Here is a 14,565-nt window from a genome sequence, read left to right on the forward strand (position 1 = left end):
CTGGAGAGCTGGGCAAAGAGGAACTTGATGAAGTTCAACAAGAGCAAGTGTCGAGTGCTGCACCTGGGGAGGTCGAACCCCATGCACCATTACAGGCTGGGGGGTGACCTGCTAGATAGCAGCTCTGCTGAGAGGGACCTGGGAGTCCTGGTGGACAATAAGCTGACCATGAGCCAGCAATGTGCCCTTGTTGCCAAGAAGGCCAATGGTATCCTGGGGTGTATTAAGAGGAGTGTGGCCAGCAGGTCGAGGGGGGTTATCCTCCCCCCCTCCTCTGCCCTGGTGAGACCCCACCTGGAGTACTGTGTCCAGTTCTGGGCTCCCCAGTTCAAGAAAGATGAGGAACTCCTAGAAAGAGTCCAGAGGAGGGCAACTAGGATGATAAAGGGACTGGAGCACCTCCCCTACGAGGAAAGGCTGAGAGAGTTGGGCTTGTTCAGCCTGAAGAAGAGAAGACTGAGAGGGGACCTTATCAACACATACAAATATCTTAAGGGCGGAAGTCATGAGGATGGAAGCAGTCTGTTTGCACTGGTGTCCTGCGACAGGACTAGGGGCAATGGGTGCAAACTGAAACATAAGAGGTTTCCGTTGAATATGAGGAAAAACTTCTTTACTCTAAGGGTGACAGAGCACTGGAACAGGGTGCCCAGGGAGGTTGTGGAGTCTCCTTCTCTGGAGATATTCAAAGCCCGCCTGGATGAAGTCCTGTGTAGCATGCTCTAGGAGAGCCTGCTTTAGCAGGGGGGTTGGACTAGATGATCTCCCGAGGTCCCTTCCAACCCTTGTGATTCTGTGATTCAAGCCCTTTTGTTTATTCGTGGGGGAAGAATTGCTCCTCTAAAGTTTGACCAAGGCCACTGGTCACGAGTATCTGTAGGGTTAAAATATACAATTCAATATCCCGTCAGCAGGTTTTTTTCATTAAATTTATATGGTGTAAAATTAGGATCCTCAAAATCATTAGTCACATTTGGAAACATTGTAGGTAGTGAGAAGGGGCAAGAAGGACTTGACTTTTTTGTGAGTTTCCTCAGGCATCTCGCAGAACTTGTCCTCTCTACAAAATGATGTCCTTGGAGGCCTGTCAACACTGGAGGTCCAACATGGGGCACTCTAAAGAGTCCTTCAGAGTGGGCAGAGATTTCATCTGTTGTCCAAAATTCATGCCTCTTTAAGACCATAGGAAATACTCTGCCACAGTCTGCTCTGAGAGTTGTCTCTCGGTCTTGATGGAGAGGTTGCCTTGAAGGAGTCACATGGAGAGGACGAGGGGGAATGGAGACAAGTTGCTCTTGGGGAGATTCTGATTGGACACGAGAGGGAAATTTTTCACAATGAGAACAGTCAACCATTGGAAGAATCTCCCCAGGGAACTGGTTGACTCTGCCACATTGTGGAGGCTTTTAAGACTCAGGTGGACAGGGTGCTGGGCCGTCTTGTCTAGACTGTGCTCTTACCTAGAAAGGTTGGACCTTCCAACCTAGGATTCTATGATTCTATGAATTACAACCCAGGCGTTGCTGCTAGTTTCGGTGGACAGAGGATACTGAGCTGCTGCTCAGGAAGAGTTGTGGAAGGGGAGGCTGAAGCAGGAGGGAGGTCGCCCTGGCAGGGAGGCTGCCCTGCAGCCAGGGGAGCACCTCGGCAGCATTAAAGGCTCATTTCTGAGTGCTGCTCCCACAGGCTGGGTCAGGCTTCCTGTGTGGTCTCAAATAACAGCTTGTCTCTGTGTGAGTCAGTTCTCAAGATACAAAAAGGGAGTAAAAGCTCCTTTGTAACACCACCACAGTCTGTGTTAAGATAAAGAGGCCGATGTCTAAAGGAAACCTCAGCTGATACCTCAAAGGTGCCAGTGGTCAGGCTGACAATAGGGGTGAGTGTGACTGGTCCCATGGCCCAGGGTCGTGCAGCCTCACTGCACCTGAGGGGGGGTAATTCCACATGGCCCTCCTGCTGCCCCCAAAGTTACGACCATGAAGAATAGGCAACCGCTTTCCCCCTTCTCTGGGAGAACTCAGCAGAGTGCAACCGCGGGACGTCATCTCAGAAGGCCTGCCACAGCTCATGAGCACAAGGCTGGTGTCAGTGTCACCATCCGAGTGTTATTTTACATGATGGCTGTTCTTGTTTGAGTGGGATATGTTATTCCCTCAACTGTGCAGTGATAGCATATCCTCAATTCTTGGGTCTGGATTCAGCAAGAATTAAGAATAAGAGAAGTGTGGGAAAGTGAGAACTAATGTAAGAGGGTGACTGGCCTCTGTGAAAAAGTTTGCTGTGTGCCTAAGGCCATTTCAGTGTCCCAAGAGGTTAAATCCCTCAATCCCTAAGGTAAGCTGACTGACATTTCAGAAATGATGAGTCAGTGATGGAAAGTCAGCTGGTATGAGTTTACTTCTTCTACATGTTGGGAAAGTTATTGGTGGCAAAGTGGACTCTGGCTTCCAGGTGCCTGGAAATCCCAGCACGGATAGTGGCAGGGCAGAGTGCTTTGATGGTGCTTCCTGGGGTTACATCTCACTTTCCCTTCAGTGGTCCGTTTCCAAAAGAGGACAGAGCAGCTCAGGCTGGGGGTGTCCATCAGTGGCCACAAAGTCCGTTCCCCCAGCACAGAGAGGGCAGAGCTGCCCCAAATGCCCCCAGGTACCTTAACCTCAGCCAGGCAGCCAAAAAGCTTAAGGGTTTGCCTGGGGTGCGCAGGCGGGGGTGATTTTGGTTGTTTCACTGGAGTAGCAATGAGCTGCTCACCTGAGAGTGACAGCGGCCTTCCAGGTAAGACCAATGTTTGGCTTTTTCTTGCTTAGGCCAAGCACTTTTCCCTGGCTGTTCAACTTCTGCTTAGACATGAACTACGTGCCTGATGGCTGGGTCCTTCTGTCGTTGCAGATGAGGAGCGAATGGCACAGGTTTGCCAGATGGACAGTGAAATGGCAGTGCGGGAGCTCCCTCGCCCACCGTGCAACCCTACCATGAAGCAGCTTCGCGTGCAGCAGCGGCCGCTGCCGCAGCCCCAGGTGCAGCAGCAAGCGCTGCCCCCGCGGCCCAGGCCCCGCACTCAGCAGCAGACTCCAAACCACCCGAGAGAAAGACCCTGAACGTCTGCCCTGGGAGGGACGGTGGTCTCTCTGCTCCACCATTCACTGGGAAAAGACAGTTTACAGTAGTCAGGCACCCTCTCGCCCAGCCTCGCGTTAACGCTCAGCTATGAAACGGCAGCTTTCATTGCAGAAAATTAGAGAGAGCATCAAACGGAGATGAAGAGACCCAGTGGAGGAGATTCAAGGTGACGGGCATTCATCCCTGCGGCCGTTTTTTCTTCAAGTATCTCCATGCTAAGGTATGGAGCACTGAGCCTTGAAACCTGTGTCTTTCTGTGGTTCACTTGTTTTTACCCCACCTTGTTGTCTTTGTGCTTTTTGGATGGATTATATCAAGAGGCAGCTAAAGCTCTAGTGAGACAACATGGGCCTGAGGATCTTACAGGGTTTTGTCACGTCTCTTTCCTTTCTCCTGCCACACATTGGGACAGCCCTCTGGCTTGAGCATCAAATGCATGACCTCCTGCACCAAAAAATAGTTGTATGCAATTAAATGTTTGTCTGAAGTTGAAAGAATTGGTGTCGTCTAATGCAGAGAAGAAAATACTGAAAGGAGATGTGAGAGCCTTGAAGTATGTGTGCGGGAAAAACGCAAGTGGGAAGGGAGTGAACTTCACTTTCTCTGCTGTTTTTACAATAAGAAACCATGTACTTCAATTGCAGCAAGGGAGCAAGGGAGAGTTAGGCCAGGATATTTTTTCTTTTTTTCTCAAACGAAGCACTGAAATAGATTTCGGGGAGAGGATCTCCAGCACTGGGAGTTTCAAAGGGCAATCATCTGTGAGGCATCCTCATCCTGCTGAGGGCCAGGGTCACATGCTACATGGTCTCTCCAAGGACTGTTTCAGCTCAGTTTTCTGTGACTCCTTGCTGACAAATAAAGTGAAACTTTATTCTCAGCATAGGTCTGTTTGGCTATCCAGACAATATTTTTTTTTGTCATAGAAGAGGTCTGGTACCCAAGCATTGCAAACTGCCAAGCTGTCTGATCACTGGTGGCATTGCCTGAATTTTCACGGCTTTTCGTCGTAGGGCCTCCTGCTGATGGTGAGGAACCATGTCCCTTGGTTTTGCTGGTAAGCACCTTGTGTATAACCAGGTGATGATAGAGAACTGCCGAGATCTCCCTCCTGAAGGGGGAGGTTGGACTGCAATAACTGTGCCTGCATCACCCTCCATGTGCTGGACCAACACTGCTCTCTCCTCTGGTCCCTGGAGATGCCCGTAACTGTCTCTACAGGACAGCTGAGGAGCCTGAGAGAGGACAGACCTTTTTAGAGCAACATCTGACTGGGTATGCTGGCCCATCTGGTGTAAGAGGCAGCACAGGGGGAGGTGGAGAGACCTGCAAGAGCCACAGCGCACGAGGCACCCAGCTAGCACCTTGCTGTGTTGGGCAGAAGAACGTGTAGTATCTCTTTCAGGCTTGACTATCCTACATGTGCCAGGGGAGTTAAACCGGCCATCCTTTGTTTCTCTTCAGAAACGTGACTATTTTCATCTGCTGGTACAAGGGCAGGGAAGTAACTTGTCAGGGAGAAGGAGGTCTCTGGCTCCTCCAGAGCTTGGTCACTTTGCTTGAACTCCAATGGCAGACACAGCCCCGGGAGTGTCACTTGCTCTCGCCTTAGCTTTCTGCAGCTTGTTTTAGGGCTTTCACTATTTAAAGTTGCATCTGGCAAACATTTCATGGTTTATTTTGTAACATAGCCTATACCCCTTTAAGGAATGAATAAAGATGAGAGTGGGTGGAGAGGATCTTAGTTCACACCTGCGATGGAACTTGGGTATCTGGATCTCACTTTGGTACAAAGGAGGCGAGAGAAAAATGTTTTGGTCCCTGAGCCGTGGAAACACGGATGCAGGAGGTTTCACAGTGGTCCCCAGGAGGTACTGGCTGCCACCCGAGTGCTGGCAGCTGGTGGGTGTGGGTCAGCATCGCAGTGTCCTTGACCGGTCCTGGGTGGCCAGGGCTTTATCCGTGCTTTCTCCAGAGCAAGCAACTAAGCTAGGACTCCTCCCTGGTTACAGGAGCACTGGTCCTTCCTGGGAGAGAGGGAGGGTTACTGGGACCTGAGCAGGAGAGTGGGCTCCTCCTGGGACCCCCTGCCACTGAGTAGTGCTCTCCGTGCCCTGAGCTTAACAGAGCTGCAGGAACACTTTGGAGGTTTGCTGAGCTTCTGTCATACCTCTGAGATGCCCTCCGGGGCTTCCCACCAGCCCGAGGCCCTCCTCTGCCTGGGGCTGGTGCTGGTGGGGTGACACTTGCCATGGGAGCTTGCAGGGGGGCACGGGTGCGTGCCTGAGGTGGTGCTGGGGTGACTCTGCCCCAGCGCAGAGGTGTGCTCGCTCCTCTAGCAAGGAACTGCAGCACGATGCTAAGTCATGCCCAGGACAGGAATGGGAAGCAAGAAGCTTTTCTACTGTCAGTCACAAACTGGGTCCAAACCCACCCTCAAGACCAGGCTCAAGACCACCCTGTGAACTGTGGAAGCCTCTGTTGCCTCAGCTTAAGGCATGTGAGGGCTGAACACACCCAAAAGCTACCCTTGGTTCCCCTTCCTGGGGAGCAGGGCTGCCAGGGCAGGCCAGAGATCACAACAGCGGGCATGAGTGAAGTGTGGAGGTGTGTGTTTTCGTACTGCCCTTCACCTGGCTGCTGTAACCACAGGCTGAGAGCAGCACCCTCAGCCTCCCTGCAGCTCACCGAGGTCTCCTCTGTGTTACTAGGCTCTTGCCCTGTTGCTTTCCAAGCTGAATGTTTCTCTCTTAGGTGCTAAGAGGCTCAGAGCTAAGTAAAAAAGAGCTGAATTTAGCCCTGTTGGGTGGATTTGCACCAAAACACAGTCCTCCATTGGACAGACAAGAAAATACTACGAGCATAGAGTCTCACCAGGGCAATACTTACTTTTGATTGACACCTTTTTTTTTTTTGATAGTCACTATTGGTTTTGTGATGTCTCGTGTTCTGATGCACTGCAACAGACGATGCTCTCACTGTCTTGAGTTCTACTTGGTGTCTACTTGAAGAGCCAGCAATTTTTCTGAATCTTTGTTCTGGAGCATTCAAATCTCAGGTTTTTATGCCGCAGAGGATGTTTCAGTTCTGGAAAATGAACTGCTAGCGAGACCTAAGAAATAACAGGAAGTGCTTGGCTCTGGTGATACTTGCTGCAACCTTTCTTGGTTCTTCTTTCGTAGACACATCTACCAGTGAGTCATACCAGGTGAAGTGTTTTTTCCCCGTTGTTCTTAAGGGGGATGAGACGAGCGGGCTGACGTGCTGAGCCGTGCTCCGTAAGGATGCTGGCTTGTCCTCCCCGGTGTGGCAGACGCAGCTTGTGCTGCCTGAGTGTTCACAGGGACTGGTTTTTGCTTGGTGATGTGCTGGGGAGCCAGCACTGAAGGAATGGGAGGGAAAGTGCAGCCCCGTGATCCAAGCAGGGCTGCAGTCCTGCTGTCGTCCCGCCACACTCACCGCTTGCGCGGCCTGAGTATGCACCCGAAAGGGCAATGCTTGGTTGTACAGAAGATACAAGTCTCCTATCCCAGTCATAATCTGCTTGCCATCAGCAGCGCTCGCTGCCCAAATGTGGCCCTTCTAGCAAAGTACACAAGACCTGCTTGTATCTCAGCTGGGCATTAGCCAGCCCAGAGGGAGGGCTTTCCTGCTTCTGGCACAGGCAGCGCTGGAGCCAGTTAGATAATTTAATTTCTGAAATGAAACTTTCAGTCTGTAAAAGGTCAAGTAGGAGACCACAGCTCGTTCAAATGTCTTTCTTGGAACGCTTGCCAAAATGATGCCATGGGGGAAAAGACAGCAATTTCATCCTTATTCTGCAACAAATCTTCAGGCTGTGATGCAGAGATAAACCCCAGCTGGGACTGCGCTGCCCATCAGCTCCCTTCTCCCTGCTGGCAGACAGGGCATCACCTCCTCAGCTGTGCCGAAACTTTGCAAAAGGCATAAGAAATGCTGGGTTTGTCTGTCAGATTGTAGTTCCCCATGGGGTGTGCTACAGGCGCTAGGCAGGAGCGGAGCTCAGCTGGGCAGGCGAGGTGCTCCACCAATGCTCTGTGCAGGAGCCGGCCGTGCAGCGACCTTCTGATCCCCTCACCCTGGGCCACCGAGGGGCTTGTTCATGTGCTGTGAGTGATATGTAAGAGGTCCGGCCTCAGACTTTCGGGTAAGATCAGTTTCTAGTAGCTATCAAGTGTGTGAAATAATCCCATCTCACGCTGTGGGAAGGAAGACAAGAGCTAATTGAAGGAGAGCACAGTAAGAGGCCCTGACAGTGAAGCGGCCTCCTGGCCTCCTCTCCCACCCTCATCTCGGTGGAGGAACACCAAACCCAGCCCTCTCCTCACCTTCTCCCCCAGCAAAGTGCTCCTTCCCTCACTGCAGGTGGGAGATTACGAAAGCGCCTTCTCCCGTCCTGGCAGCCCGGCTGCTGCCTTGAGCCATGGATCAGCGGAGGCCATGGGAGCCCTTCCCTCCATCAGGGGCGCAGCTTTAGCCTTCATGCTTGCAGAGGGTTGCCAGAGCAGCTGCTCGAGGGGCCTCTGATGCTCACCCCAAACTGAAACTCCCCTCTGCCCTGCTGCTGGAGAGGGGGAGAGCTGCAGCTCTGTGGGCAGAGGGTGAAGTCATTGTCCCAGCACAGCAGGGGCTGATTTGCTAAGGGCAAATTTTTTTGCCAAAGGCAAAACCACCCCCTCAATTTGCCTGGGCTTGCTGGGCTCCAAGCACTGTCTGCCAAGAAGGAAGCTGCCCCTGAGGTGTCTGTCCTGAAAGGCCAGGAAGGTGTCAACACCCTGACTGCCTCCTAGCTTGCCTTTGGGTGACAGTGACAGTAAGAACCTGAGCAAAATTTCTCACCCTTGGTGGGTTCTCCTGGCAGGGCAAACAACCCCAAGCTGGTGAGGTGCAAAGCTGTACAGCCCTCTCACCGGCATTTCCTCTCCTTGGGGAGGGGGAGATGCTCTCCCCCCGAGAACAGCAGGGACCTGGGCGCAGGAGCCTTCCCAAAGCCTGCGGCAGGGCAGCACGATGCGGCTGCTGCTCCTCTTGATCTTCTGCTGGAACTGGGAAAGTGCAAAGCTGGGGAGCTGTGGGAGAGAGGAGCAGGCGTGCGAGGAGCTGCCTCACTGCGGGATCAGGATGGCCATCAGCCAGCTACTGCCTGGGGCTTCCCATCAGGGATTTGGGGCAGAGGAGGAGGGCGGGGACAAGCCCAGCTCACCCAGGGAATAAGCCAGGCTCTGTGCACGTAGCACAGTGGACAACAGGGCAGGCAGAGAGGGATGGGCAAGCACGGAAACAGGTGCTTAAGAAGATGAACTGGACGACCAGGAAGCAGGCTTCGAGTCATGTAAGTTTATCATGCTCACAGTCCTGGGATGGGGCTTCTCCTCTCATCTTTGGGCAGGGGGTGAGCGTTGCGTGCCTTGCTGGGCCTCCTGCTTCCCCCTCCTTTTTTAATCCCAGGACCAGCTGCCTTGTGCTCACCTCCTGTGGTGCTTCCCCCGGCGGCTCTACTGCAGCGTTACTTTCTATTCTAGCTTTCCCTTCCTACTGAGCACCCACTCAGGTCGGTTTATTTTTCCGCTTTGAATGATACTTCAGCACTCCACCTATGCACACGTCAGCCTAAGGACGCTGTGCCAGCTGAGAGGGAGGAGAGGGGACTTCCAAGGTGTGCTCGTGGCTCCAGAGCACGGTTCTTCTTCATCGTGCCTGCCCTGGGAAGCCCCGCTCCAGGTCAGCCGCTGCTGTCGGGAACAATTCCTGGCTCTGAAAGGATGGAAGAGGGGGTACGCCTCTTTGCAGAGGGTGCAGGTGTTGCTGTCAGCTGCCACGCGAGGTGCACGGCTGACGCTGGCTCTCCCGAGTCTCGCTGGGCACGTGGTGAGTCCTGTCTACCCAGAGCCCCTGGGTGCCGGCAGGTCCCGCTCTCCCTCCTTCGGCACGTGCGTCACTTGTGTAAGCTGGGGGTTTGATCCAAGCGCATGCAGATGGAAGAAGAGGGTAAAAGTCAGGGTAGACAAATGACTAAGGTGACGTTTTGTTCTGCCCACCTGGCTGTCAGCAGCACCGACCTCAATATGGTGCTGGCGCCCCATGCGCCTTTATTTTGGGTGATATTGTTAGACAGTTTCTGCCTTCGGTGCCTCTCAAATGTAGTTTTTGAGATAACAGGAAGAGATAAGCCCACAACAGAGGTGCTCTCTGCACAGTCGTGCTCATTGGTTGCATTTCCCACACGCTTTCGCTGCCTACATAACAACAGCAGGCAAGCATTTCGGGTCGCTGCTTGCCCTCCCACACAAATACCCGCTTTCATTTCCAGCTCTTCTGGGTGGCGAGCGCGGTGCAAAGGCGGGGGCGAGGGGGGGATGCGAGTAGAGATGTGCGTGGCACGGGCGCTGCGGACAGCTGGAGGGGAACAGCTCTGAAATAAAACCGTCTGCAGGCATCCCAGAACTGCACTTCTACACTTACTGCTCCCTGGCTGTACACCAGTGGAATGGGGACAGGCGGTAAGGCCGGTGTATTAGGACAGCTTAGCCCTTGAAGAGCCTCATGCTGATATGTAATGCCTGCTGGGATGGTCCGGGACCACCGCTGTTAGCAGCCGGAGTCAGACAAACCCCTCTTCCTCTGTTAAAGGCAAGTGTGAGCTTTCCCATGAAGAATGGGAATGAAATAAGGGGCTGCTTGTTTGCCAGCCACTCCTAATGTTAAGGGCGCCCTGGTCTCCAGCTTTTCTTCCACAAAACATGCATCCACTTTGCTTGCTTCCACGATGGGCTCTTCCCAAAGCCTGCTTCTGTCCCTTCCCCATTTGGCTGAGTGCTCCAGAGCCCCTGTGTTTTCTGGCAGGTTCACTGGAGGGCCTGGGATGTCCTGCTTGGCAGAAGCTCACTTAAGCTCCCTGCCCTGCAAAGGAGCTGTGTGCCAGAGGCTGGGGGCTTGCCCTGCTCTGCTCTTACTCCTGACCTCTCGTCTCACGCTGATGGTGTCCCCTCCCTTGGTGGTTCTCCCTGCCCTCAGCACAGTGCAGGTGGCAAAGCTGGGAGAGCAAGGGCGGTCTGTAGGTGTGGGATGCTACTGTGATGCTCTTGTTCATACTCCTGCTGGGGATGGGAGGGTCCTGATTTCTCCTCTACCATGATGCTCCTCTTCATACTCCTGCTGGGGATGGGGGCGGTCCTGATTTCTCCTCTTGTCTGAGAAAGGAGCACTCGTGAGGTAGCTATTTACACCAGCATCACTGTTTTATTTCATTTCTACTTTCCTAGAGGGTTTATAGCTGTTAAACACACCACCTGAGGGAGCTGTGTCTCTGAGAATGGGCTGTATGAATGGCCATACAGCTGACGGGCTCTGCAACACAAAGGCGATTGCAAGGCCCGCATGCTGCAGGTGCACCGGTCACTAGTAGCCAAAACTTCAATTTTTAGTTGGCCTCCGTGTAATTTCAGTAGCCAGGGCCAGTGTGAGTGAATGGCAGCACAAGGATGGGGTTCCTATTGCAGGGGAAATGCCTGTATCTCAAACCCAAAATTCAACCAGCAAAATCTCCGACACCCTTTTGCTGAGCTTACAATTTCTATAGAGTCTGTTTTCTTTTTAGCTGTTTAAAAAAAGACAAGCTTAGCCAAAAGCTAGCCACTGCAATAGAGGAACTGAGTAACGTGATTTTTTTTTTAAAAAAAGCACTGACAGGAAGGAAACATGTCTGCACAGCAAGTGACTCGTAGGAGCCTTTAGGCCCTGTAGTGGAAACTAAATACGGAGTGTTGGAGGCATTGCCGGGAATCCAAGGTCTTCCAAAGGAAGGTCTGTTTAACAAGGAAAAAGGGATGGAAATAAATGGTGTCCCCAGCCTCTTTCTTTATCAGACATCTCACCTTGCCTAGAAATTCAGGCCACACATGGGCTGCCTGGTCTCACACTGCTGAGAACAGCAGGTACATCCCTGGCTGTTGCTGCCAAAGTGCGCTCTCTTACCAGGCTCAGTCCTGTCCATCCCGCCCCTCTTCCTTGGCATCCCTGTGCCGTAGGGACGGCTTGCCTGGGGTATGTTCTAGGGAAAAGAGGCTGGATACGTACGCCTCTGAATATCAAATGTTACCTGCAGTAGACCTCTGTGTTGATGGTGGGAACTTCGCATCAGGAAAATTAAGTCAGCTTTAGGAAAACCACCAAACTGCAGCTCTGAAGAAGCCACAGATGGTGCTAGGGTTAGAGGCGATGTCGACAAGCGAGGAGAGGCATTTCAAGATGGCAACTATAGAAGAAGTAGCTGTGAATCACCTTTCTCTCAAAGCATCTGTGCTAGAGAAGAACATCTGTGACAGAGCACCTGAGGCAAACGCGGCCACAATGTCTTATCTAGAGATGAGAAATTGCACTGCTACCGGTGGGGCACCAAAGCAGCTGTGTCAACTGACTCGGCACGCGTACACACATGTTCAGCAGTGAGAACTCTTAGTCATCTACCTCTCCTTAAGTTTTGAAGGACACGTGGTTCTGAAACCCTAATAAAACATAGTACAGAAGAATGGTTTACAGGGCTAGATTGATCAGAAGGGAAGCAGAAGCTCTGCTTCTCCAAGGTATAAAAGGAAGATGATGCATCCTTTTGAAAAAGAAAAAAAATAAATCTGTAGGAAGGTGGAATGAAAGAAATGATACAGATGATATTTCCCTGTGGGATGGGTGAGGCTTAGCCCAGCACCGCAGATTGCACCGCAGGCACCGACCCTCTGTGGGCTGAACCTGGGGACAGGCACAGCTGCCTGGGCCTGACACACTTGGCTCATCTCTCACATGGGACCTGGCTGCTCTGCACCTTCTCCCAGCTCGAAGTGTCATGCACGGGTGTGCGAAGAGCAAGCGGATGGTCTCAATGAGGCAGATGTGCTTTGGAAGCAGCAGCTTGTCTGCAAGTGGTGTGGCTCCCAGCCAGGACCCCAGCCCGTGGATCTCTGCCACGGGTCTCTTGGCAGCTTTGGCAAGCTGCACGCCACCACTTCAGGGTCAGCCTTTAGTCGGGTACAACCCAGAGTGGGTCAGGATGGATACCCTACCTAAAGCACTCCGCTGAAGACATTCCCTGGGGGGACTTGTGTGCACGAAGCATGAGAATTTTGTGCTATTGCCTGTTTTACACACAGAGCTGGCCCTTTCCAGTGGTCCTGGGCTAAAGTCTCTACCTTGGGTGGCGAACAGCATGGCTGGAGGAGGGGGACACAAAGCTCAAGGGGCAGCCAGCCCACGGCAGCACAGGGAACTGATGGATGCTTGGTCTCGCTGGAGAAGAAGGGGAATTTGTGGGCTGGCTGGATGATGATGACAACAGTTTAGGGATGCTTTATTTAAGCACAGCACCTATCACCCAGGTCCTGGAGCACACCTCTAGGCAGGGAAGGCAGTTTACAGCACGGCTCTACCTAGCAGCTCCTGTATGAAGCCTTGTCCTGCAGGATTTGGCCCGAGTGCTTCATTCAGCTGTGCTATCAGCTGCACTCCAGGGAGAAGAAGCGGCAGCCTCCTCCGTGCTGGTGTGAGCGTGGGGTGCAGAAGAACATGATGGTGCTGTCATCTAGTGGGACAACAGCAGCACGGCCTGGCCATGGCTCTGTGCCCTTTCTCCAGTGCCTTTTACTCCTCCCTTGCACTAATTTACATCCTGCCTATAGGCTTGGGAGTATTGTGGGGCCGTAAGGCTTCTCCCTAGAATAGGCAGTGGAAAAGCTGTTATTGTTACAGGCTTCATATGCTGTTTTTGTCAGGCTTGCATATTGCAGGCTAGGCTTAAAGGGAGCTCCTCCAAACTCAGTAACTCAGCTGGCCCTCATGTACCTCCCCCCCGCAGAGTGTATTTTGTGCTGGTAAAAGAGATCAGCCCAATGCACAAATAGAATAATGGTTAATTGCCCATCTAATTTAGATCTTGTTTTGCATCAAAGGACATCTGAATGATCAAGGCAAGAGAGATCTCTTAAACCCTTGATTTCTGTGACTTGTACTCAAAACACAGAATCAGTGACTACTTTCTGTTTCTGACTTCTGCTACAATCAGGTCCAAGTTTTGGTTCCTCTTGCAGCTGCTCAGACGTGTTCTGCCACTTACACAACACGTGGCAACCCTCCTGGTCGGCTGCCCCAAATTTTCTCGGAGGGTACATCGAGATAACTTGTCTTCCAGAAGCCAAAACCCAACATCAAAGACTCATCATTTGGGATGTGTTCAAGGCTGAGTGGCAACAGGAGGGTGGGAGAAAGAAGGGCAGAGGTGGGAGTAGGGCCTTGCAGCTCATCTCATGTCTTTCCCGGCCTCTAATGGCTTCATCCTGTAAGTGCCCCCTCCTACCTCTTGCAGCAGAGGGAGTGGTAGAAAATCTGATGCTGCTAATTCTGGCAGAGGAACTGGAACACAAACCATGGCCCAGGCAGGGGGCAACCGGGAACCGAAAGCAGGCTCCCAACTGAGAAACACTGGCATGTTTTTGTTTTTTAAAGATGCAGGGATTTCATAATCGCGTTTTAAATAGAACTGTAGAACAGCCCAGGTTGGAAGGGACCACAGAGATTGTCTGGGCCAATCTTTTGTGGGAAAGGGACCCTAGGTGGGATTACCTGTCACCCTGTCCAGTCACATCTTGAAAACCTCCAGCGATGGAGACTCTACCACATCCCTGGGGAGGCTGTGACAGTGACTGATTGTTCTCACTGTAAAAAAATTATTTCTCATATCAAGATGAAACCTCTCCCAGTGCAATTGGTACCCATTGCCCCTCGTCCTCTTCATGTGGTTCCTTGTGGTTGAGGTTGACATCCTTCATCCTTAGCAGGGGGGTTGGACTAGATGATCTCCCGAGGTCCCTTCCAACCCTTGCGATTCTGTGATTCTCTCTCTGAAGCACTTCTGTTCACATGTGATGGAGGGTGATCTTGGCCGGTGTCCCGAAGGAAATACAGATATGAAGGTATGTGTCTCTGCTGGGCCCCCTCTGCTGTCCTTTTCTACCCTTCCTTCCTACCCTTCTCCCACTCTTTTTCAGGAAGCAGATTAACCCGCAGGTTACATCTGCTTAAGGTACAGTACGTGTTCGATTTCTAAAGGGACTCTGAGCTTAATTTCCCTTATTCTCTTCTGCTGTGAAAAGCACTCCCTGCCCCCCGGCTAACTGTTCCGGCCCCCAGTGCCAACAGCTGCAGAAGAGGAGCAGCCGGAGGCTGAAGGTGGGTAGAGGAAGGTCCTGGTGCATTTTTTCTTTCCACACACATAGGGATGATATGGGGGCCAGGAAGGGGAACGCCGCCGACCCGTGACCATGCTGTACCGAAAAGGGCACCCAGCCAGAAACACCATGTCGGGGTCCCGAGGGCACCCCACCAGGCCCCCCCCGGGGGCCAGGACCCCGTTTCAGCTCCCCTGCCCCCAGGGGGGTG

General features: G+C 52.5%; 1 protein-coding gene across 1 annotated transcript in view; it reads left to right on the forward strand.

The window, feature by feature from the left end:
* CD2 (CD2 molecule) overlaps positions 1-3,609 on the forward strand; it is a 13,562-nt gene extending 9,953 nt beyond the window's left edge. The window contains exon 5 of the mRNA XM_009640482.2: positions 2,890-3,609. Within this exon, the coding sequence (XP_009638777.1) occupies positions 2,890-3,098 (209 nt within the window). The 3' untranslated portion in view covers positions 3,099-3,609. The remainder of the gene's footprint in view (positions 1-2,889) is intronic.
* Positions 3,610-14,565: the final 10,956 nt, after the last annotated feature.

This window comes from Egretta garzetta, unplaced genomic scaffold, assembly GCF_000687185.1.
Source record: "Egretta garzetta isolate BGI_Z169 unplaced genomic scaffold, ASM68718v1 scaffold516, whole genome shotgun sequence".
Classification (NCBI taxonomy): domain Eukaryota; kingdom Metazoa; phylum Chordata; class Aves; order Pelecaniformes; family Ardeidae; genus Egretta; species Egretta garzetta.